At 42.0% G+C, this 26,710-nt stretch overlaps 1 protein-coding gene across 2 annotated transcripts in view; it reads right to left on the bottom strand.

Annotated features, from left to right (window-relative positions):
* The window catches only part of LOC126094517 (protein goliath-like), a 618,703-nt gene extending 594,141 nt beyond the window's left edge, over positions 1-24,562 (bottom strand). For both annotated transcript variants that reach the window (XM_049908931.1, XM_049908932.1), the window contains exon 1: positions 23,959-24,562. In XM_049908931.1, coding sequence (XP_049764888.1) covers positions 23,959-24,276 — 318 coding nt within the window. In that variant the 5' untranslated portion in view covers positions 24,277-24,562. The remainder of the gene's footprint in view (positions 1-23,958) is intronic.
* Between the last annotated feature and the right edge of the window lie 2,148 nt (positions 24,563-26,710).

Below are 26,710 nucleotides of genomic sequence, written 5' to 3'. Positions count from 1 at the left end.
GTATCTACGGAATGAGGCTGACAAACAAGGGAAAACATATTCATCTGAAGACGACGATTAGTTAGTCTATAGTTAGTTGTGTTGGTCGATTTGTGGTGTTCTGTAATTAAGTAAGTTATCTGCACCTCTTTGTAGCTATCGTGATGTCTCACGTACTTACTCAGATAACTTATTTTGTTAACTGTTATAGTGCTCTTAGTATATATGAATGCTTCAGTAAGCAATAGAGGCCTACTACTCCTCATGTGATATGGGAGGTACTATTTTATGTTATTGGGCAGCAAATGGAAATAACTTGCGAGGTTAGTCAGACTACCACCTGAAAACTGTTCGGCAGAGTTTCCCAGCCTCTTATGCAATAGGTTCTTTGGCACCTGAAATGTAAAAAGTGGAAGGTTTCGTTCGTCCCGTACGCCTAAGATGGAGGACCGTGCGCTACGTTTAACGGACGAAAATCCTGGAAACACTGTGCAATGACTGACAGCAACGAAACGCGCGAGACGTCCACTTGTCTGAGTGGTACTTTATAAACTGCTGCTGTACTTCTAAGACTTCACGACTGCGTACGCCGAAGGGCAAACGGGTGTACTGCCACGGATTTACTTCACGTCGCGCACCACCCATGAATAAGTGTCATGAAAGGATGTCACGTTGAGCCCCTCACAGGAATAGCTCCTCAAATCTAAGAAATGATGCCGGCCGTTGTGGCCGAGCGGTTCTAGGCACTTCAGTCCGGAACCGCGCCGCTGCTCCGGTCGCAGGTTCGAATCCTGCCTCGGGCATGGATGTGTGTGATGTCCTTAGGTTAGTTAGGTTTATGTAGTTCTAAGCTTTAGGGGACCGATCACCTCAGATGTTAAGCCCCATAGTGCTCAGAGCCATTTGATTTTTTTTTTTTTAAAGATACGATGCTTTTGCTGCCCCTGTGATTATCAGACGTATTTTTCTGGTTTTGATGAGTACTACCGCCGCACAAAATATTAGGTACTTTTTTAAAAACATCATATATAAAACAGCATCATCAGCGAAAAATCTCATTGAGCGTCCATTGATATCCACTTGGTCATTCATGTGTGTTATGAACAATAACGGCCCTTTATCACTCGTCTGGACTACACCCATAGCTACTTTTACACAAGGAGATTTCTCTCCGCTAAGAAAGACGTTCTGTGTTGTTTGCTAGAAATTCTGAACCCCGTACGCTCGTCTTTTGTTCATTAGATGAGAGTATGTAATTACATGGAAGTCAAGGAATCATAGTATCATACTGGCCTCCGGGCCGGCCGTAGTGGCCGAGCGGTTCTAGGCGCTACAGTGTGGAACCGCGCGACCGCTACGGTCGCAGGTTCGAATCCTGCCTCGGGCATGGATGTGTGTGACGTCCTTAGGTTAGTCAGGTTTAAGTAGTTCTAAGTTCTAGGGGACTGATGACCTCAGCAGTTAAGTCCCATAGTGCTCAGAGCTATTTGAACCAACTGGCCTCCGGTCCTACTGCCTGCTGAGTCACATGATCAAAGAGAGCGATCTGTGTTCCACAAGACCGTTGTTTCCAAAATCCATGTTAATTCTAATTCTCATGCACGATTACATACATAGACTACGCAAACTGACAATTTAACTTGCGACAGTCGCGCAGGAGGCCTGCCACCATTAAATGAATACTGAGTACGTCTTGATCACCGTGTTTTGACTACTAATAACAAGAGACCAGTTGTTCTTAAAGTTCTCTTATGTAAGCGTTTCGGGCATAGGCCATCACCAGAACATGAGATAAATGAATTTCACACATATAATTTTGTTAAGTTAATTCTCTCTTAACATGTGTGCTAAGACACTCAGTAACAAATGCACTACTGTTAGCGGACAAAAAGCAGTGTTAAAGAAGTAGATGGCTCTCACTAAACTTCATTGTGCGATGTTTACAGGAACTGGCTGTGACGGAAATCTTCGCCTTGACATTTTAGCACGAGGTCTGTATAGTTTTTGCGATGTGTTTCATTTCAAACACATACAAAGCGATACAGCGTGATATTTCTTTCCTCGAGAATCATCTAACGGAAAGGAAGGAAGGAGCACACGATCGGATTGAAGGATGGGAAATTCAGCAAAGAAATCAACCTGGTAATCTTCTCAAGCATTTTGGAGATACTAACAGGGACTGGTTGGGTCGGAGACTTGAACCGCCATCCTACAGAGAACAAAGCCGAAACAATGAATATCGATATTTAATGTCCCGTCGACTACGAAAGCGAGAGAGACGGGAATTGGTACGAGTAAGACAAGGAAGAAGGAGGAAATCAGCCGCGACCAATGCAAGCGAATCAACCCACCAACTACTACCTTAAACGATTTAGGAAAAGGCGTAAAACTTTATATTTGAGAAAATGTGGATCTGAACCCCGCTTCTCCCAAACAGGAGTACACTTGCATAGGCACTAGCAAACGCTCTCGATAGGAAATTTCATAAATCCATAAAAATTTTAAATAATGAAAAATACAGTTGCATCAACATATCAGTAGACTAAAACATTACTAATATTAGAATATTAGCCCTCTTTGCGGTCTCTTACTCGGCGCAAGACTTTTATCGTCAGCTTCATCATTTACTATATTTATACAATTTATTCATTTATTAAGGACCAACCTGGTCTGGGAAACAGCAGGTCAGTTGCTAGGTGTTTTGCCGCCCAAGGCGAGAACTTAAAAATGACGTCCTCTCTTTTTTTACTACCATCGGTTTCCCTGATATCCCCCCCTTGCGCATCATCACCTGCACCCAGCGGCACTACAATGCAGATCTCCTATTATACTTTTAATCATTAAATTACGGTGACTAGTTTTCATCATTTTCTGGCGCAGTCGTCAGTTCCTTTAAAACTGACTGAGGACAACAAATGTCCTCAGTTACTTATTTTTCGTCCTCAGTCTTTGAAATTTCCCAAAATAACTGAAATACGAAGAATGTGGTGAACATTTTATACTAGAACTTAACTGAACCATTGCAACCAAATTTGGCATCAGTTACTTATTTATCTGCAATAAAATGAACTAGTAAACGGACGATCAGGGCCGGACTGGGCACAACGGGCCCTGGTGGTGTGTTGATGCGAGGGGCCCGCGATAAGAATGAAGCCGGCAGCGGCTGTTGCCACCCCGGGCAACTGAAGCGGCAATTTTTTAGATTTCAGTACGTTTTAGCACATTTTAAAATTCTAACTGTTCGATGGAAAAAAGGTATCCAATTAGGGCTCGGGGCATACGTAGCAAAGGTCTCTAACAAATTCTGGTATCTTATATTAAGACTGGTAATAGTTCAATTAAAATTTTAATGTAAATTATAATTTAATGAAACAAGACATGATAGTTTCAACTTACACAAAAAAGTTAAAGATTTAGCTGGACTTAATAAAAAGAAAAGTACAAGTTTATTGTTAGATAAAAATGACAAAATAATTCCTGATGTTAAAGGTAAACTGGACAGGTGGACAGAATATGTCAAAGAACTATTTGAAGATACAAGAAAAGATCAAAAATTTTATGATAACATGATCGGAGAACGAGGACCAAGCATATCGAAAGAAGAAATATTACATGTTATCAACAAATCAAAGACAGGAAAAGCCCCTGGACCGGATAAGATACCAAATGACATCCTGAAACTCATAGGAATAGACCATATAGATATATTTGTACAGTTGTTTAATGATATTTATAATTCGGGAATTATTCCTAGGGATTGGTTGACATCTACCTTTGTTACATTACCCAAAAAGGCTAATGCCAAAACTTGTAATGATCACCGTACAATAAGCTTAATGAGTCACACCTTAAAGATATTTCTAAAAGTTATACACCAACGAATATACAAAAAAGTAGAAGAAGGTATAAGTGAAACACAATTCGGTTTTAGAAGTTCCCTCGGTACAAGAGAAGCATTGTTTGCTTTTAACATATTAGCGCAACGATGTATGGAGGTTAATCAGCCACTATATGTGTGCTTCCTGGATTATAATAAAGCATTTGACAAAGTTCGTCATGATCATCTCATAGAATTGTTAGAAAAGAAAACACTTGATATGTATTCAGAAGACATATTCCAGGCAGCTCTATCAGATGAAATAGCTGGCATTAAAGTGAATGGGCTAAACATTAACAATGTTAGGTTTGCTGATGACACTGCATTACTAGCTGGAAACCTCAAAGATCTACAATTACTTCTTGACAAAGTCGCAGAAAAAAGTGAAGAATTTGGCTTGACTCTTAACGTAAGCAAGACTAAGTTCATGGTGATATCTAAAACACACCAACAAGAAAATCTTACAATCAATAGGGAAAGAGTCGATCAAGTACGTAAATTTAAATATCTCGGAACAATTGTAAATGAGGAGATTGAAAGCTCAGAAGAAATTAAATCGAGAATAGGACAGGCCAGAAGTATCTTTAATAAGATGAAAAATGCATTCTGTTCGAGAGACATTTGTTTAAACACAAAAATGAGGCTGCTAAGATGCTATGTATTCTCAAAATTACTATACGGAATGGAAGCGTGGACATTGAAAAAGAAGGACATGAACAGTTTAGAAGCTTTTGAAATGTGGGCATATAGAAGAATACTTAGAATTAGTTGGGTGTCGAGGATTACTAATCAAGATGTCCTAAGAAGAATGGGAATGGAAAAAGAATTAATTAAAACTATTAAAGTAAGGAAGCTACAATATTTAGGCCATGTTATTAGGGGAGTAAATTACAAAATATTGCAAATAATACTAGAAGGGAAAATTTGTGGGAAGAGAACGAGGGGTAGAAGACGGACATCCTGGATTGACAATTTAAAAAATTGGTACAACTGCTCAACGTCAGAACTCCTTAGATCAGCCAAATCAAGATCAGAAATTGCCATGATGACAGCCAACCTTCTTAGAGGAGACGGCACATGAAGAAGAAGAATAATTTAATGATTACATTATAAAATATGCTGTTGTTATTGTCTTCAGTTCTAAGACTGTTTTGATGCAGCTCTCCATGCTACTCTATCCTCTGCGAGCCAATTCATCTCTGAATAACTACTGCAACCTAAATCTTTCTGAATCTGCTTACAATATTCATCTCTTGGCCTCCATCTACCGTTTGTACCCCCTACTCTTCCCTCCAATACAAAACTGGCGATCCCTTGATGTCTCAGAATGTAACCTATCAAGCGATCCCATCTTTTTGTCAAGTTATGTCACAAATTCTATTCTGTACTTCCTCATTATTTACATGATCGACCCATCTAATCTTCAGCATCTTCTGTAGCACCACATTTCAAAAGTTTCTATTCTCTTATTATTGCCCATGTTTCACCTTCATAGATGGCTACACTCCGCACAGAAACCTTTCTGAAAAGACTTCCTGACACCGAAATCTATATTCGATGATAAAAAAATTTCTCTTCTTCGGAAATGTTTCCTTGCCATTGCCAGTCTACATTTTACATCCTTTCTACTTTATTTTGCTGTCCAAAGGGCAAAACTCATTACTACTTTAAGTGTCTCGCCGCGCGGGATTAGCCGAGCGGTCTCAGGCGCTGCAGTCAGGGACTGTGCGGCTGGTCCCGGCGGAGGTTCGAATCCTCCCTCGGGCATGGGCGTGTGTGTTTGTCCTTAGGATAATTTAGGTTAAGTAGTGTGTAAGCTTTGGGACTGATGAACTTAGCAGTTAAGTCCCATAAGATTTCGCACACATTTGAACATTTTTTAAGTGTCTCGTTTCCTAATCTGACCCCCTTTGCGTCACCCTATTTAATTCGACTACATTCAATTGTCCTCGTTTTGCTTTTGTTGATGCTCATCTTATTTCCTCCTGTCAAGTCCTTGTCCATTCCTTTCAACTGCTCTTCCAAGTCCTTTGCTGTCTCTGACAGAATTACGTCATCTGCAAACCTCACAGTTTTTATTTCTACTCCCTGAACTTTAATTCCTACTCGAAATGTTTCTTTGGTTCCCGTTACTGCTTGTTCAATGTACAGATTGAATAACATCGGTGACAGGCTACAACCTTGTCTCACTCCCTTTTCAACCACTGCCTCCCTTTCAAGCCTCGACTTTTTATAACTACAGTCTGGTTTCTGTTCAAATTGTAAATATCCTTTCACTCCCTGAATTTTACTCCTGCCACCTGTAGAATTTGAAAGAGTATTCCTGTCGACACTGTCAAAAACTAAGTCTACAAGTGCTATAAACGTAGGTTTGCCTTTCCTTGACCTATCTTCTAAGTCGTGGGGTGAGTATTGTTATGTTCCTATATTTCTCGGAAATCCAAAGTGATCTTCCCCAAGGTCTGCTTCTACCAGTTTTTCCATTCTTCTGTAAAGAATTCGCGTTAAGATATAGCAGATATGACTTATTAAACGATGGCTCTGTAATTTTCACACCTGTCAGCAATAGTTTCTTTGGAACTGGAATTACTACATTCTTCTCGAATAAAGACAGCGTTTCTACGACGTTATCGCACGTGGTGAATTTTACTGAAACTTTACTAATGAATCAAAAACTTCGTCTAATCTTTGAATGACGCGGCAAACTCATCTATAACTTCGTCATGAAGCACAACGGCAATGTTATTAATAATCTCTGTTTCAATATTCAAGATTTTAAATGCTTCTAAGAATTCTTGTCTTAAAAGTGCACGAAGCCTAGTCTCTATACGCTTTGAAGCAGGAAATGTCCTTTAGCACGTTACTTGTGTAAATGTGACCGTCAGCAAAATGCAGTATGCAATATAGAGATTGCAGTATGCACTAATGTCCAAATTATGCTGAAACAACAGCATGCAAGCACGAGGCATACAATTATGTGACGTCGATACACGAGGCATGATGCTCTCTTCCTGGCCATTATTTGCGTTTACATCAAATTTTAAGACAACGGCAGCTAATTTGTTTTAGAAAAGACAAAGTAGTTCTTTTCTCATGCTGCGAGTCTCAGACACTCAGAGACAGACTTACAGACACCAACTCATTTATATGAATAGTTATGACGAACTGCACTTAAGGTTTACTCCTTTTAGATGTGTTGAAAGAGAAGTAGAAAACTTAGCTTGCGAATACGTGGTCCCTTATCCACAGGAAATTATAGTAGAACCAGAAACATCAACAGAACCTCTCAACACAACTGACGCTCTAAAAATGATCTGCGGAGATAACAACAGAAAGGGGAATTGAAGATGGTATGGAGTCAAGTCGCAATGTGATAGCATGCCAGTGCACGTGTCTCGCTTCAGCTCTCGACAGCAATGGGTCAGGGTCATTTTTGTTTCCGTTTCGTATAAGAAGCGGCTACATTAGTTTCGAAGTAGGTAGAGGCAATGTGTTTGGTTTCGTCAAAGTAATTAAAGATCTATTAAGTAACTGCTCCGTATGCCTTTGGAAACAACGCAGTGTTTTTATTTTTCCCCTTTCATTTTTTTCCCTGATTTGTTCAATTTTTTTGTTGTTTGATTCGAAATTAACGTTTTCCACCCTTTGCGGCCCCTAAAATTTTGCCGCCCTAGGGACCGCCTAGTCTTGCCGAGTGGTAGAAGCGGCCCTTGGAAACAGTCGAGGAGAGAAAACAGCTGAAGAATATGTATCTTGGGGCCTACGTAAAGGTGGATACTGTCACTAAAAGTGCACATGATTAAGAGGATGTAATTACTAAAATTAGCTGAAAGTTTTTGTGTAATGGCAACGCCAGAAACAAAACTTCAGAACCGTGTATTTCATCGTTCCCCCTCCCCTCCTCTCCACCCCTCTCCACCAAGTACTCTAATCGGCTGCCACCTGTAGATTTCACGGTGCGCTTGTTACGGTCGCGAGACACCGGCGGTAAAACGATCTGGTACGCGGAAAAGTAAAACAGTTCTTTTTTAATGTATTTCTACGTTTTTAATTTCCTATCTACATGGCTGGTTGGACTGTTGCAAAATTTGGTTATTGTCGAATGAATCCTAGCTACACTGTAATGGCACTAAGTGCCTGCCAAATCGATTTATATTTAGGCGGCATTTTCAGTTGCAGCATTCACCTGAAATCTCAGTGAAATCTCCAGGAAACCTCACATAAAAATTAAAAGTCCGTCTTCAGCAACTGCAGATTATATATATATATATATATATATATATATATATATATATATATAGCAGCCAGTTGCACAAAGGAAATTTAATTGCTTAATCTGTTTCAGTGCTCTTCTTCAGACGGCTTATTTGCACTGACACTCGCAAATATTACGATAGTTATACCTTTCTGAAGAAGGGCACTAAGTAGATGAAATCGGTGAAGAAATTAAATTTCTTTTATGCAACTGGCTGCTGATTATTCCATTATATAATTAAAAATATGTTAGAGTGTGTATGTATGTATGTATGTATGCATGTGTGTTTTTATTTGGTGACATAGGGCAGTCTGATCACTTAAACATTAAAAGGGAAGTAATACAAACAGGAACCCTATTCTACCGATTTTTAGACCAACAAAAAGTAGAGCAACTGTTTTCAGAAATGGGACACTTAACAGGCCATACGTTATCAGTCGGATCTCAGCCAAGGTATTCGAGAAGACGTCATCTGTCAGATCGCGCGTTTTCCTCGATATCGCACTCATTAATAATGGATAAAGGGATTCAAAAACAGTTTACATTTCGGAACAGATACTGCGTTTCGAAAACCAACAGCCAGCTCGTCTCTGACACACTTCTTCATAATCTGCCTCTGGAAGCGTACTTTTAACCTCCAAATAAATAAATAAATAAAAGCCATGTTTCAAGTGAAAAATCACTGTGTCGAAGGCTGATGGTATTCGTCTTGAAGACGTATGTAGCATTCTCACCGTTTCCGTTCATTTCAAACACATGAGACATGGAAACTGATTATGTATACAATTCATTAGCCCCACTAGTTACTTCTATGTTTCGTATCAGGTTTCTTTAGCAATTTGTCTCGTCCTCTTATTGCTAGTCCAAAGACGCCTCAATTTTGACTCGGACTATTGCTGAACAGATAAGTAACTATTTTCCACACAAAAAATCAAATTCCTATTCCAGTCATAACAACAGTAATCAGAATAATAAAAGTCACTGCTGTTCCGAAACCCATCGTCTTTGTAAATGATAGGAATGGATACGCTTGACTTTTAAGAAGGGCGAATGACGATGGCGCTTTGTCTGGGGACAAGGATTTCGAAGTCTGACAGTGTGTTTGACATATCAACAGCATTAGAGCAAAGTCGGGGCAATGCTCATATTTTTAGTTTAACTGATGATTTTCTTTTGCAGCTGCATGAGCCTGTGATTGCAAACACCAGGATATTAAAATAGAGTGTGTTGCTTATAGTGGAATATAAATGTGACTCTCAGATTCCAAAAACGAGCTTCAGTCTTCCTGCTTATGTCATTTTAGAAAATTTTTGGGGAGGCCACGTACTCTAGCAGTGTTTGCTACCTGTGCAATAATGAGATTCTTAGACAAGCACAATTTTAATTTCAAAAGATCCGCATTACCAAGACAGGCATTACACATGTACTGAAAGATAATAAAATATTTCAATGGCTAAGTATCAGATGGGACCTCCTGCGACTCATCTGATGAATAAGGGGCAGTGAAATGAAAACGAGACAGGTGGAATAAAAGTAAGCAAACTATTATTTCAAAAATAAACGCCATAACTGTCAATACATTTATGCCACTCTGAGATAAGGCGGTCACTACTTTCAGGGAAAAAAGTTCACGGTTCCCTACCGTGACTGTACCCAGTCGTGCACCGCTATGTCCCAGGCAAATCGGCGGTCACGAATTCATTTCCTCAGGACTGCAAAAATATGAAAATCGCATAGGGAGAGATGGAGACTATATGCAGGATGTGTAGAGGTTTCTCAGGGAAACTTCCACAGCGAACAACTTTGGCAACACCTGGGCGGGTCCATCCCCCATACAATCCCGATCTCTCCCCAGGCGATGTGTCTATTTTTGGAGCCATTCGTAGCCGTAGTTTTGCTACAGACGATGAGGTGCATGAATTCGGTAGACAACCGCAAACATTTTTCCATGACGTCATTGGCCGTCTTGTTTCACACTGGGATCGACGATTTAACAGCTATGGTGATTACTTCTGAAATAATAAACAGTTTACTGACTTTTTCCATCTGTTCAATTTTCTTTTCACTCCTCCTTAATTTAACTGGGGGCCTGAGTACCATAAGGACCCAAAGCACCGACACAAAGTTTTGAGAAAAATAAATGTTCGTGAAAAATTAAATTTTTAGGGAAACCACTCGTTTCACAGGTTTCACTTTTTTTAAATTATGTCTATATGTCCTACATTTCCTATAAAAATTATGAATCCACTTCAAGTTATGAAATTTTAATTAATATTTAAGATTATTATAATTAATGTCAGTATATAGGCTAGTGACAGTTATCTTTTTCACAGTAGTGAAGATTGTAATAAATCTGAAACTAGAATCCAAACGTAAAGATTAAATACGAAATGCACCACGCCGTATTATGACCTATACCAGCACTTCACTTCAAGGTCCTCATTATCATCACTTTCATCAAGTGGAGTCTTTGGCCTGAGGTTCAGATAAAACTGTCTCTTCACTTCACTATGAAATCTATTAGTTTTGTTACTCTTTGTGTTTCAAGGTTGATATTTACCTTCCAGCTACGTATCTGGGCACTAGATTCGCAAGGTATCTACAAACTGCGGGAAAATGACAAATTTTGATCTCCCTTGATATGACTTGAGGAAAATGGTGACTTCCCAAGACTCCGATGAAGAATATTTTACTTTAAGCAAGAGTCCCCAGCAACAAGTTGAAGAAACCCATCATTGTAAAGTTCATGAGATGTACATGGCTATCACTTACATCAACTTTTGGTTTGGTAGTGATGCCAGCAACATTCTTAAAGGTTCTGAAATCCCGGCGTCCGTTTTATAGACTATAAAAAGTTTAGTTGGCTTTTCTTTCTGTATAACTTGGCACCAACGAGCAGGTGAGAAAATTGGAACAGTTTTATGTTGGCAACCCTAAGCAACAATTGAGCAGCGCAGTGCAAAAAAAAATTATGCTTGTACTTGTGGCCCATGAGGAAGTGAATATCAGAGAAATCTGTGACACACTTGTTGTAAATGTTCACATATATACAGTGTAGGACTATAGTACTGATAAAATTGGTTCGCCATAACATCAACAGTTGTCAGGGTAACACTAAATTAACGAATATATATATTTTTTTACGGAGTACTTCGTTCACCACTTGCCTGGTTTAATTCTTAATTAAGGAACAGGATGTATAAAACACCTTTCGAAAGTCTCAGTGAGATACGACATAATCCACAAGGATAGAAACTAAAACGAGTGCTGCACACGTTTCGATGCAGGCTACACTACAGTTCGTGCTTGGTGTTGTTGGTTTACGACTTTACTTGAATCAGAGGCAGCACTGTCCATTTTTTGTAGACGACACAAGCATTGTTTCTAACTTAGGAAAAGAAGCATCAGCAGACAAAAATAGTAAATGTTATCTTCTGAACTCTCTTAACAATGTGCCGCCATATGACACAATGGTTAGGTGACGCAAGTAGCAGTTTTCATCATGTTGGAGTACATTTTAAACATGACAAAAGTCGCTGCTCGCTGGGTTCCGCGATTGCTCACACTCATTCAAAATCCCTGTCGAACAGATGCAGCAGCAGAAACGCAGCTGTGTGATAACATCCCAGACGACTTCTTTAATCTCCTAATCACCATAGACGAATGCTGGCGGTGTCACTATGACACCAAAATAAAGGAGCAAAGGAATAAGTGGAAACATGTGGGTACACCATCGTCGAAGAAGGCGAAGACTCAACCATCACTGGGCAAGGTGGTGCTGTGTGTCCTTTGCGACTGCCATGGTGTCGTGCTAACAAACGAGAGGCTATCAAATGAAAAAGGAAAGATATGGAAAAAAGTAAGTAAATTGTTTATTACTCCAAAGGTAAACGCCGTAACTGATAAAATATTTATCCCATCTATGAGACAAGCTTGTCAGTGCCTGAGACAAGATGGTCAGTGCCTTCATGTAAAAATGTTTGTGGTTGCCCTCCGAAACCTGACTGTATCCTGGCGTGCTCCTTTTCGTCTGAAGCAAATCGACCACCACGAATATCTGTCTTAAGGGTTTCAAAAATATGGAAATCGCATTGGAAGAGACGGGAACTACATGAAGGATGTATGAGTGAAACTTCTGCAGCGTAATCGTAGCAACGTTGGCACGTAGCCGGGTGTTACCCTGCACCAGAATGATGTAGTCCATCAACATGCCTGAGCGTTTGCGAATGATAGCGCGCTTCAGTTTTTGCAGAGTGTCCACGTATCGCTCTGTTCCAAAGAGTCAATGAGCTGCAGGCTCTTGTAGTCAACGAAAAAGATCGTGATGACTTTCCCTGAGCTGGCGTGCCTTTTCTTTCGAGTATGCTGCAGAAGTTTCGCTGAGACGCCCTTACACGTCCTCCATACAGTCCCTATCTCAGTTGATACGATTTCAATTTTTTTGGAGCCCTGAAGAAAGACATTCATGGTCGCCGATTTGCTTCGGACGAAGGGGCGCACGCCTGGGTAGTTTCGTAGGCAACCGCAAACACTTTTCCATGAAGGCATTTACGATCTAGTCTCACGTTGGGGCAAATGAATTTATGGCGGTTACTTCTGAAATAATAAGTAGTTTATTTACTTTTTTGGTCTGTCTCGTGTTCATTTGACAGGCCCTTATATTATTCTCGTGCGCAACGGTATTGCCGCAGTGGATACACCGATTCCCGTGATATCACCGAACTTAAGCGCTGTCGGGCGTGGCCGGCACTTGAATGGATGACCATCCATGCCGCCATGCGCTGTTGCCATTTTTCGGGCTGCACTCAGTCTCGTGATGACAATAGAGGAGCTACTCGACCGAATAGTAGCGGCTCCGGACACAGAAAACCATCATAACGACCGGGAGAGCGGTGTGCTGACCACGTGCCCCTCCTATCCGCATCCTCAACTGAGGATGGCACGGCGCTCGGATGGTCCCGATGGGCCACTTGTGGCCTGAATACGGAGTGCTATATTATACTCGTAAATGGCAAACCATCGCAGGAGCATACTAGCGAAATATCCTGACGACGTTACGGGAGGTTACGTAGGCGAAGCTTTGCAGAAAGCTATCCTATGGGGTTTTTTCAGCTTTACGACAACGCAGCAGCTCATTCTGCACAAGAGTCAGTCACACGTGCTGTTTGTTTTGGTTATCAAATTTTACCTGCACCTTCCATATTTTCCTCAAATGGCACCCACCGACTACTCCCTCTTACCAGGGATGAAAACCATTGCATGGCACGCATTTCCAGAATGAAAAAATGGTTTCAGAAGTGAAACGTTTCCTTACCGGCCAAAACGTAGACTCCTACAACCAACGTCCCCGCCAAACCATCCACCGTTGGGTAAAATGTGTCGCATTGAAGGGTGAATATAAAGAGAAGGATTAGCACCTTCACCAAGTTTCATGGTATCTGATGGCAACTACTCGTAGAGCCCAGGAGAAACGTAAGAAAAGTCTACACGCACGCTTCCAGGCGATCTGTGCACCAGTGTTAAGGTTGTGTGTCGAGAGTACGTGCTAAGGCCGGCAGCTTCGGGGGAATCACTGGCGCATGCTGCCGCAATGAATGCGCCTCATGAGGAAACTGTGCACATTACTGTATCACGGATCTCCACAGGCAACACACTGAAGCTGACAAGGGGCGTAGTCTCAGAAAAACATACAGGACCCTAGCGATGGTAATGCGACTAATAATTGCCGATTTCATATTCCACAACGAAAGATATTGGGTGGGGGGTGGGGGGGGGGAGACGGGTTCAGTTCAAGACGATGTCGTGGCTGTTTAAGTATGATCACAGTTTGAAGGAAGCAAGGTAATAGACGGATTAGAGTTGAACGCCCGATCGACAGCGTGATCGTTAGTGACGGAACGCAAGCTTGAATTACGAAAGGATGGAGCAGGAAATCGGCCGTACACTTTTCAAAGGAACCATCCCGGCCTTTTCCTGGGGCAAGATAGGGAAATTACGGAAAAACTAAATCTGGATGGCTGGGCGGCGATTTCAACCGTCTTCCGCCTGAATGAGTCCATCGTCTTAACGCGTCGCTCCGCCTCTCTCTCGCAATTTGAGTTCCAGTTCGGCGCGCTATTGTAACTTGCCGTATACTGCGAGTTATACCAAAGCGACACTCCTCAAAGGATAGGCGATGAGATAGTAACATGTACTGCCCCGCGTTTGTTGAATTGTAACTCGAATGCACTGAAGATTGCTATTCATAGCCGAAATCTAGATTTGCAAGCACAATAAAAATTAATGAAATTACGACTGATTGCTGTGTGCCTCTCCCTCCTCCTCAAAGGAGCAGAAAATTCAATCTGAAACCGTAGACATTTGATGTGAGTTAATGTGGAGAATAAGCGCAATTATGATGAAGATTGTAGATTACAATTATATGGTATATCTAACAGAACAGTACAAAAAAGTATTGAGCGGAAATTTTTGTCTCAGATAGACCATTTATTTGGAGTGTGTCGTGTGTAGCAACAAGAACGTACCAGTATTTGAGTCTGAGGAAAGTAATTCATATTAGGCTCGATGAACGGGGAGGGAAAACGTAAAATAGAACTCAGAACTAATTCAAAGCTTTGTTTATTAACCCAACAACATACTAAACATAGTAATTATACCACTGTATAACAGAAACCCCGTCTATCTACAATGTACTTAAGTCGGGAGAGCATAGGCTGTATGAGATATGTATGTATTATTAATTTTAATTTTAATAATCAACAGCCTCAGTTGCACCGTTTACCTAGAATTTACCTAGGTTTCAGTCGGCATAACCCAACCTCCTTCAGAATAACAGTAACTACCGTTTGTCCATAGTGGGCATCGTCAAGCTAAAACTACAAATACATAAATTATCGTCAGACTGTAAAAACTTTTCTGAAACTGCCTCGGCCCCACTTCGCGACCGCTATGTGGCAGCCATGAGCGCTGTACTGGAACTCTACAGTTTGTAGTTTTAGCTTGACGATGCCCACTATGGACAAACGGTAGTTACTGTTATTCTGAAGAAGGTTGGGTTATGCCGACTGAAACCTATGTAAATTCTAGGTAAACGATGCAACTGAGGCTGTTGATTATCAAAATTAAAATTAATATTTATACGTTGCTGAAGTGGTGCGAAATGTTGAAAATATTTAATGTATGTATTACTTTACTGTCAGGCAGGTAAACAAATAGTTCGTCCATAACGGACTGTTTTCCCAAGGGTTACGAACAATTAGATAAAACTAGAAATAGTATGGATTTAGTGCTTCAGTCACTTTTATTTTAAACGCCTCCACACGTTTCAATGGTCATGCCATTGCCATGAAGTGGGGTAAGAAGTTTTTACTTTGTGGGACTGACTTGTGATACGTACGCGTGTCATCTATTTATCAGGAAGCGATGTGCCGAGAAGGTTATGTGTCGTTCTTCACTGGTGAGGAAAATCAGACAGGTACGTAGACTTCAGGTAGGTTTTTAACATTTGCTCGTAACGCCACAAAATCCATCTCAAATTGAAAGTATAACTCTAGTGTAATCTACGATGCATGTAATCAGACTGAAGCGATGAATGAAAATTTGTACCAAAGCCGGAATTCAAACCCGTGTCTCCTGTTCACTTTGGAGATGCGCTCACAATTACGCCACCCTGGCACAGTGACTTTGCACGGACTACCCTAGCATGCATCTCTCCTCAATCGAAAATCCCATTCACGCCTCAGCCCACATGGTATTCCCCCTAAACCCTAACAGCATTGCATAGGCTCTCCAGCTGTACTGGAATAGCACCTCAGTATCGAACGAAACTGGGGGATCCTGCCTGAAACCCCAGCAAAGGTGGCTTAATCAAATTCGAACCCAGGTCTTCGCCTAGTGAACAGGAGAACTGGGTTCGAATCCCGCCTTGGTGCAAATTTTCATTCATCGCATCAGTCTGCTTATGTACATCATAGACGTTTGAGACTGAGTTTCATTTGGCTAGTGTAATCATTGAGAGCTGGAGCCAACTGACATTTACAGCTGCAAGAAAAACAGCGTGAGCAGCAAAATAGTTTTGAGATTTCACTAAAAAATGGTTCTGGGTACTCTTGCTGCTTGTCACGATCCCGAAACGAAATATATAAAATGGTTCAAATGGCTCTGAGCACTATGGGACTTAACATCTGAGGTCATGTCCACTAGAACTTAGAACTACTTAAACCTAACTAACCTAAGGACATCACACACGTTCATGCCCGAAGCAGGATTCGAAACTGCGACCGTAGCAGACTGAAGTGCCTAGAACCGCTCGGCCACAGCGGCCGGCGATATATATATATATATATATATATATATATATATATATATATATATATATAAAGAGTGTGGGGGGGGGGGCAAAACGATTTCAGTCTGCTAGAAACAATTTTTCTGGGGAAGAGGGGGTGGTGGAGGGCGAGAGCGGATGATCTCCCATGCCCTTCGCCGTCTTCGTGCTTGCACAGAAATGTTCTGTTCACTATTGAACAAGGAAATATTGTCATGGATAGAACACTACTGTTAATTAATATAAATGAGGGACTGTTGGGAAGCTATAACGTTTTTATGCGAAGAGAAAGTGGACAGTGGTGTTCACAATGACTTAATGGAATCTCGTGAAGCTAAGATATGGTGACTCCAAGCACCACAATACTACCCTGGTTCCAGCCGAAGAAGACGCTACACTTTCTCCGTAAAATCACCTGGATTGCGTACCACATCACTTTGTGAGATGATGTAGCCTGACGAAGATCATTTGCAACGCTGTTACGTCCTCTTACAATATGACGTGGTCAAAACCCAGAGTAATTATATGGAAACTGGTTGCGGCCGCGAAAACCTGCAGACTTAAAATTCTTTAAGAAACGCTGTTGAAACAAATGTAGACGTCAAAAGCTTTTCACAGAAAGGCATAAAAACTTAATATGGAATGACAGATGGGTAGTGCGATTGTTAGTCCTCCGCTGCACCAGGTACACCAAATGTCGTAGCAAAGGTAAACAGTATAATTGCAGCTCGACACCGCCGAGATCTTTTGGGGATGCCGTGCGGCTACTGGCCTTGACAATGATAGTCACTGCGGAACAGGTAATACCTTTCAGGCGTAAAAGATAATCACGTATACAACTATTCATATAACGGCTTCGGGATCCCGAAAATATAGATCAAACATCGGAGTCCAGTAAATATTGAACCTAATGATACTACCTACCTGCTTTGACCCATGACATCAAATAATTAAAAGTATCGTACCTACCGACACCACTCGTCAGCTTTGATCCATGACATCGAAACTGTGAGCATGAACTACTCATCGGAAAACAACCTGTGTAAAACAAACGCCATGACTCCGTCACATTTCAGCACAATCCAGACCTAAGGCTAGGCTACAGATCAATCTGTCACCACAAAATACATCCCATACAATAATGTAAGGACAAAACTGCGTACATATGACGTCACACGGGACGTCATCGTTACGTCACGGGTCAAAGCCGGCGTCTGGTATCGGTAGGTTCACTTAATCTGAAATACGAAGTCGGACAATTTTAAAAGTAGTGTGTTTTCTTTCGCACAAAAATGCTATAAATTTGACACAGTGGTTATCGGATTGCAAAAAACATAGCGCCGCATTTGTGACGCCTTGGAATGGACTCTATTGGGCGCGCAAGTCACGCATCGAGCATGATGTCCTTGAACCCAGCGCGTCTGGTTCGCCAGTCCCTGATGCATTGACTGCATGACCGCAGTACAGAGTGAGTCTTACATTCTGCAGGCAGGTTACTCCCTAGCCGTTTCTGGGACAATGCCGATGCTTACTTGATTCTGCATAACTACATTTCTGTATTCATCCCGGGAATTCCTTTTCACAGTGGTTGTTCGGTATTGATACTCCGTCATTTGTACGTTGTTTTCTTCTTCTTCTTCGTAGGCACGGCGGACAGCTGCTGTAACCACTGGCATCTGGATTCTTTCCGTTTTCATTAGTCCGCGGAACCCGCTTCACGAGAACCAAACATTTCCCATTCTATCGCTGCGAACGGTGCAGAAAACTCGTACCCGGGGTAAGCAATATACTGGTCTTCTCGAGCTTAATAGAAAGGCAGTGTCTGTCTTCGGAAGAACTGTTCCATTTTTAAAACGAAACAAACTAATTGTGAATATTCTAATCGCATATCTTTCTGATGATAAACCGTTTTCAGTTCGCAGGGTCATCACCAAGTGACAATCAACTCTTGTTAAACACAGGGCGGTTGCATGTATGCGTGCATTTTAAATCCAAACCGTACATTTCAGGACATGGGTTCCTTATCAAAACTTTATCTACTAAGTCCTCTCTACAACCCCCAGAAGCCCGTAATGGCAATTGTGAAACACCCTGTATTTTGCCTACTAGGCCACTGGGGACTTTCCAGGAGTTAGGAAACTCCAAAGGTCCTTCCAGAATTTCCAGATATACCATTTAAATACCAAATCAATAACAGAGCCAATACAGAATCATGCATCTTCTTTGAATGACACTTTCTGTCGCACAGTTCTATCTTTGTAAATCGCCATCTCGCTATGTAAACATCCTTGTGTGTATGCTGCTCTAAAGTTTAGAAAAGTATTGTATCTCGCTTATCATTTGGCGAAAGATGTACTACTTCAAAAGCAGTCAACAATGCTGTAAAAAGAATCGGGATTTTTTATTTAATACAGAACTACCTCAGCCCTTATGTTAAAAAGTTGTTTATGATGTTTGAATTCATTTTTAGGTCGAATTAAAGTGTGGTGTTTTTTTTTTTTTGTAGGGCACCACCATCCCAAAGAACTTTCGCTACGACAGCAGTGAGCCAAGCATAAGCCGTCTGGTGATGAACCAGCGTGTTCGAAATCGGTAATAGCGCTATTTATTCTTAAGAAATTGCTTTATTAGTAGAGGGTAGTTGTTATTTTTACTTTATTGTTGGTATTGGTGTGTAAAAATAGAGACTAGACCTCACACAGAGGGCTCCCGCGCACCAATCGCAAGAGGGAAGTGACAAAGTATCCGACACCACACACACCATAAGGTGCCCTGAAGGGTATAGGTATAGATGTGGAATCTGGTTGTAGCCATTAGTACTCTTATATGATACGTAGGATTTAGGAAGATATACTGTTCTCGAAAATCATGAAATACTTCGAAGAAAACAGTCTATTGACGCATACCCAGCACGGTATGAGAAAATAGAGTTCTAGTAAAATACAACTGACACACTATTCACACGAAGTAATGAGTGCTATCGACAGATTATCTGAAGCTGGTTTCATATCTCCAGATTTCGAGAAGGCTTTTGACACCGTTCCTTACAAGCCGCTTCTAATCAAATTGCGTGACTATTGAATGTTGTCTCAGTAAGTTCTGCGACTGTATTCGTGATTTTCTGTCGTTCGTAATAATTGACGGGAAGTCTGAGTAAAACGGAATAATATCTGGGGCTCCCAATCCCCTCTGCTGTTCTTAATCTATGTAAACGATTTATGAGACAATCTAAACAGTCCTCTTAGATGATGCTGTTGTTTACCGTCTAGTAAAGTCGCTAAACGACGGAAGCGAATTGGAAAATGATTTAGGCAAGATATCTCATTGGTGCGAAAAGTGGCAATTGACTCAGTCTAAGTTGTTCGCAACTGTAATTCCTAAGTGTTTAGCTGAATCGACAACCTTTAAATATATATATATATATATATATATATATATATATATATATATAAAGGTTGTCGATTCAGCTAAACACTTAGAAATTACAGTTGCGAACAACTTAGACTGGAACCATTAAATAGAGAACGTTATGGGGAAGGCGAACCAAAGCCTAAATTTCATCGGTAGAACACTTGCAAGAAATCTTCTAAAGAGTCTTCCAATACTACGCTTATCCATTCTCTTCTGGAGTACTGTTGCTCAGTATGGGGACCTTACCACCCATGTCTGACGGGGGACATCAAAAAAATTCAAATAAAGGCAGCTCGTTGTGTGTTAGCGAATAACAGAGGAGTAGGTGTTGCGGATATCGTGTTTTTTGGGCGGGAATCATTAAAACAAAGGCGTTTTCGCTGTAGCGAGATTCAAAGAATCAATTTTCTCCTGCGACTGCGAAGACATTTTGTTGACTTCAACGTACGTAGGGAGAAATGTCTTATCGTAATAAAATATGAGAAACTTTTAAAGGTTATTTTTCGCACTTGCTGTTTGGCAGTGGAACGGTCGAGAAATAGTCTGAAAGTGGTTTTATAAACCGTCTGCCAAACCCTTAAGAGTGAATTGCAGAGGAGTCACGGAGATGTAGATGGACATACACATAGCGACCCTGACAGTCTGCTTCCGTGATGTAAAATGTGAAGAATGCCTTGTCATCTACATTATAAACGGCTAACCCGTGGCATCGTCCCAATTGCAGGTCGTGTATCTAACCGTTTCCAGCGGCAATAAAATATTTGTTTTCCTTATCTCATCCATTAGTTGACAGAATTGAAAAATTTAGAATGCTGTAATAATCTACTCATTAAGAGCTATAACTTTATGTTACAGATTTAACGCAATACGTTAAGTATTTCAGCTAGAAACTATAACCCACGACATGCTAACTACCTGGGCTAAATACATCCAGTATTTGAGAATGAGGATACTTAGCGACTTCCAACATATTTTACACACAATTTTTCTCTCTTACAACCCCACAAAATTATGAAAGGAAAAAACTTTATAACAGGATAAGAAACAGTCTCGATCGCTATAAATCATTTACTTACAGTGGTTACGGGTTTCGGTCAGGATTTGGCCATCTACGGACTATTTCTACAAACAAAGTAGGCAGAGGCGTTGTGAAATTTTAAACACGGGCTCCGTTGACTCCAACGCAGGTGGTCACATTCTGATCGAAACCACTAACCATTGTAAATAAATGATTTATTGCAGTCGAAACTGTTTTCAATCAATTATTAAGGTGCGTTTAGCCAGACCGCTGTTTTTCTATGTGAAATGTTCTCAAAAATTACTGAAAGGAAAAAAGTTTATCGCCTACTCCACTTTCGTTGTTCGTGCAGCAAAACTTCAACACCGGACGTTACGTGTTCGCAACACATTTTGCAGACAGTATTCACTTATACCACCTATACAAGTGAATGTACCTGTAAAGTTATATCGACACACAGCTCTCGGGAGACATGTTTCACACATGGGAATGAGATACCTTAAAGCAGAGGTAGTCAAACGTTTTTGCTTAAGAGCCAATTCTGGCATAGTAGGGAAGACACCTCGGGCCGCATTGGAAGGTGGCGAGAGGGGGTTAGGGGTTATAGAAGCCCCTCAAAGAGAAATTCAGTTTTCACCAAACCATGGTTGTCATTGATGGAGACTTATCACGTTTTCAATCTACATATTTGATGGAATCACACCAAACATACATGGAAAAGTCAATAATATATTGGAACTAGACTTTTTTTCCGAAGGCTTACAAAGTGACCTGTTTTCGGTACCTAAGCGGGTGCCCTCGCCACCAAATCCCATGTCTGTTGTTCTGATTCACGGGCACATTTTCTAGGCATCTTCACACCCTGCTAATCGTAGACTTTTGTATTAGTCCAAATAGAATAGAGACGATGTTAAATAATATAACTTTATTAACTCAAAATTGGCACAAAGGGATAGAATGACGGCTGACGGCACGTATATAGAAGGATGTAAAAGTTAAGTCTGACTTGTAATATTTTGCGCGATATATGGAAGTAACTAACTCCCACTGACGTGAACATTTTGTCCACTCTTCGAGATGCGACGCTATGTCGGCATTAGTGATCCATAGAAAAAACAGTCAAACTGAAATAAGTAACAAGGACCTGCACTTTTAGACCACAAGACCTACTTTAAACATTAATACCGAACAAAGTATTGCTCTCTATACAAGTGAGGTAGCAAAAATTTATATAAAAGACTTTTTATACGTCAGATGACTAAAAAACAGATTTTACTAAAAAATAGCGGAACAGGCTTTCTCAATCTCACTTGACAGTGGAGATGTACGTTTGATTTCACATTACTTGCTACAAACATGAACCACATTTGAAGATGAGTGAGTGTATAAACGCGCCTACACGAAACCATGTTACTTTCGTTTGGCATTTATACCACAGCGGCTGATCGGTGCTATCTGCGTAAGATAGTGATTGTCAGCACTGGAACACAAACAATAAAATATTCCCCCTCGCATTTCTATTAAACCTACAGTGACCGAGCTAGATACTACTCTGCCACTGACGGAAGCTCGCGAGCGAATACACGGACTTTAATTAAAATGAAGCGCATCTTAAAATATCACTATCTGTAAGAAGTTTTGTTTGTTGCTGAACAAGAAAAATAAACCCCGAAGAAGCTCTTAACTTAGTTGACTTTTTGGATTCTGCCTTAGTTGCTACTTGCTATATTTCGTTCGTCATTAAGAACATACCTGATGTAAACAAACACAAACGTGATAATTGGTCAAAAGTCGTAGCACACACACACACACACACACACTAGTGTAGTTACGCTATTGGAAGTCGGTCCAACTTATGCGTTACATACCTTATTACTATATCACTATAAACGAAACTGAGATATTCTAATTTATTAAAAGAGAACAAAGTTTTACTTAATCATACTTTAGCTACGTAGTTTTTATTTCAAAAATCGTGTGCAATCGCAGTAGTTAAACACGCACGAGGAACACATTTAAAAACGGCGAGAAACTATTTGTTCTCAATGTTTTCCACAAGATTACAGAGAAAACAATATTTACTAAAAATTAGACAATTGTGTACATATAATGCAAGGCGCAATCAGTAGCGTTCAAGGGTGGTAAACGTATGTTCTGTGGCGCCAATTCGAATCTTGCTGTGCCGCTTTTCTTTCTTCTTTCAGGTTAAATACCGTAGCTACATCGATTAAATATGACATTCATCAAATATGTGCTAATTAACACATACTTAATGATTTTATATAAAATTCTCGTCGTCTTGTTTCCAATTACATAACGCAAGCAAAGTTTCTGTTATCACTGCAAATATAAATTCTTAATTATCGATATTTTACACAAGACTTAAAGACTGCTTAAGTTAAGAAAAGATTACACAGTTAAATTTTTGGGAGGAAAATGAAAAAATCAAATACTCTTATTTGAATTTGTCCATTGTTTTATGCCACAGAAGTGATCTCACACGAGAAACACGGAAAACAATGTTCACGATATCGAGCACACCGTTTTGCCATATATTATTTCATTCTGTTGAAAAAATTCAATTACGTTCGAAGCTATACTGTTTAACTGCTCGTCTCATTTTACGTTTTAACTGCAACTGTCCACATCACTGCAAATTAGTCGGACCAGTTGCCTGGCTGGTGCAGTCTAAGTGAAATGCACTGGTGAACCTGTTGTCCCGAATCGATGTGCGCTTAACGCAAGGCATCAAACGTATCCTTATTATCGTACTTTACAATACTCGAGATACCTTGGCTTCCGCTCCACGTGTAACTAAATCCAATGGCGTGCCAGCAAACGCGGAAGAAGACACAGTGTAATGTTTACATCAGGTTTATTCTCACGATCAACGCTGCATAGATGCATATTATTATAAAATGCAGCTGAGAACCGCTGGTCTCATGAACACTTGCGGCCCCTGCGGGCCGTAATTTGACGACCACTGCTTTAACGACTCGGGTGGGGGGGGGGGGGGGGGAGACTGGAAAGAAAGCCTAATTCTGCAAGAATAATGGGATGAAATTGAGTTTCCGGATGCGGTGCCTCCTCACCTGCGCGGACACGTTGAGGACGGCCGGCACGCCCCCGCAGCTCACGGCGCCGCCGCTGCCGCCGCCCCCGCTGTAGTCTGTGGGGTGGGCGTGCTGTCGCGGTCCCAGGCCGGAGGCGGCGCCCGACGGCGGCGGCCACTCGACCACCGAGGGCTCGATGCCCGCCGTGACAGGCGGCGGTGGCGGCGGGGGCGGAGGAGGCGGCGTGGAAGCGGAGGCGCGCGCCAACGCGGCGCGCACCACGAGAGGCAGCAGCAGCGCGCACGCCCACATGGCGCACAGACCGCGGCCCCAGCGGCGCTCGCGATCACCAGGCATGCATCGGAGGCGGACGCAGTCTGCGCCGCCGGTGGTTCTCCTGGTCTTTTCTTCCCGAGCCCACTGCTTGCTCCTCACAGCCTTTCAAATGTCAACGGGATGACACCTTCTCTATGTCTGGACTTCACAAAATTTTGATTCACTAATGTGGATTTGGGTTGTTATTCTTTTGTTGTTTCACAGTCACTGGTGGAGATTTTAGCTGAGTGTATACGGGCACAACCACTGCCAAACAAAGAAAGCCAGTCGGAAGTGGACGGTAGGAGTAGAAACTATAGGACCCACTGCAGGATCTGATCTTCGGTTCGGTACAAATGATGCTCGACAACAGTGATCAACGTGGTGCGGAGTGGACGGTTTCTACAGATGATGATACACAGTATTGCACTCACAAACAGACAGACGCCGTCACCTGTGTGTAAGGTCTACCGGCCGATATATCCGTTGTCTACTGTATTCTCCTTCCGGACCGGTACAGAAACGGATGTGCGGAGGAAATCGAGTGCGTTGGCGGTGCGGGGAGTGCAGAGAGAGCAGTCTCTCGTCTGGCCGTGGCGGGCGCGTCGCGACGCCCGGCGTCCGTATATATAGCGACGGCGAAGCGCGTAAGCCGCACTGCGTCAGGCTGCCGGCTGTCTCGCGTCGACCTGGGGGGAGGAAGACCCGCGAGTGCAGCGCGCCGGGGTACGGCTTCGGAGCTCTCGGAGACGGGCAGAAGACACCACACCGAGCCACCGATCTCGCAGCTGAGCGCAGCGCGACGACTGTTCGCTGCCGCGGCCGGCACACAACAAAGCGGCTAAGCCGGCGCTCGCGGGGTCAGCGCGCACGCGCGGCCTTGGTGCAGTAGTGCGCCGCCAGAGGCGCCACCGCCGACCATCCCCCCCACCACTCGGCGCATCCCGGCGGTACAACCAAACAAAGCGGCTAGAGAAACCTAGGCGGTGACGGCTCTCTGCAATAACAAGCGATGCATTTGCCTTGCGCCTTGCGTCGTCTCGGCACTCGCGGCCGGAGGTGCCCTGCTAAAAGAGAAAAGTTGTGATCAATAGCTTGCGGGCCTTGCCAGCACACTTAGTACCGTATATATTTTGTGTCTACATATCTTGTACATTCTACATGGAGATATTTTCGAAACATTCACGTTCCCGTCCTGTTTGCGCTTGTTCAAAAAAATGGTTCAAATGGGTCTGAGCACTATGGGACTTAACATCGGTGGTCATCAGTCCCCTAGAACTTAGAACTACTTAAACCTAACTAACCTAAGGACATCACACACATCCACGTCCGAGGCAGGATTCTAAACTGCGACCGTAGCGGTCACGCGGTTCCAGATTGAAGCGCCTAAAACTGCTCGGCCACACCGGCCGGCTTGCGCTAGTTCACCGAATCGATTGGCCAGACAGCTGGCCTCTCTATGCTACGCACAGACGATATAAACACACAAGCTTCCGTGGCAGATCATATTCCTTTATATTATAACGCGGCAGCATAACCAGGTCGTTAATAAAAATCGGTATTGATGCGACAACACGCTTAAAACATGTACCAAAACTCCGTGCGTAAAAACCGGTGCTCACATTTCGGGTTCTATTGGTGATAAAAATGTAGGGCCAAGTGGTTTGGATAGCTGTTGGGCTGGGGACCATTTTTATACCCAACTGAAACTCCCCATCGCAGTCCTCTCGGATTTAGTGGTAGAATGTCCCAGTGGATAGCCCGTCAAAAACTGAACACAGAGCAAGCATGAAAAGAGGAAGGTGTACTGAATTAGGAAAAAAGAAGCAAAACAGAAGCAGTGAACGGTCCAAGCTCAATGTGTGCAACATCGAGCAAATCTGAGTGGTTAGGCCGTCGTGGTTGTGTGGTCACGGTGTTAGATTGCCAAGTGGGACATCGGTGTTCAAGTCTCCCTCGTGCCCCACATACGTATTTATTTTTCACAGAATTACGAACGGTCCGCCCGGTGACGTGTCTGTTCGCTGTTTTCAAATTTGTGTCTGTGTGGTGGTGTAACGTCCGTTTGCTATAGCGAGGTGTAAGGAAGGGACCTCTAGACGTACGTGTCTCCCATTTGTTCCGCATAAGTACCACATATTATGACACTTGCGTTTCGTTTTGGAAGTTTTATCCTTTGAGCTCCTTTGTTGTAACATAGTTCTTACCCGTTTATTTGTTATTTTCATTTCTGTGAGAAGTTCTGAGGTGTGACGGATTAATCTGTTATGTACCCTTTACCCTGTGGCTCCTGCAAGATGCAATTTCCACCCCCACAGTACTACAGAAGTCAGACAGACGCTCCTAATGTTCTAAAAAGAAATGCCTGAAAAACATTCAGCAATAAATATCTTCTGGAGTCATCCGCTGTAAGGAAATGACACAAAAATTCACAAAATTTCTTACGTAACTAGTATGATACTTGGGTACTGGAGTA

The sequence above is a fragment of the Schistocerca cancellata genome, chromosome 8 (genome assembly GCF_023864275.1).
Source record: "Schistocerca cancellata isolate TAMUIC-IGC-003103 chromosome 8, iqSchCanc2.1, whole genome shotgun sequence".
Lineage (NCBI taxonomy): Eukaryota > Metazoa > Arthropoda > Insecta > Orthoptera > Acrididae > Schistocerca > Schistocerca cancellata.
This window is presented reverse-complemented; position numbering and strand designations above follow the sequence as displayed.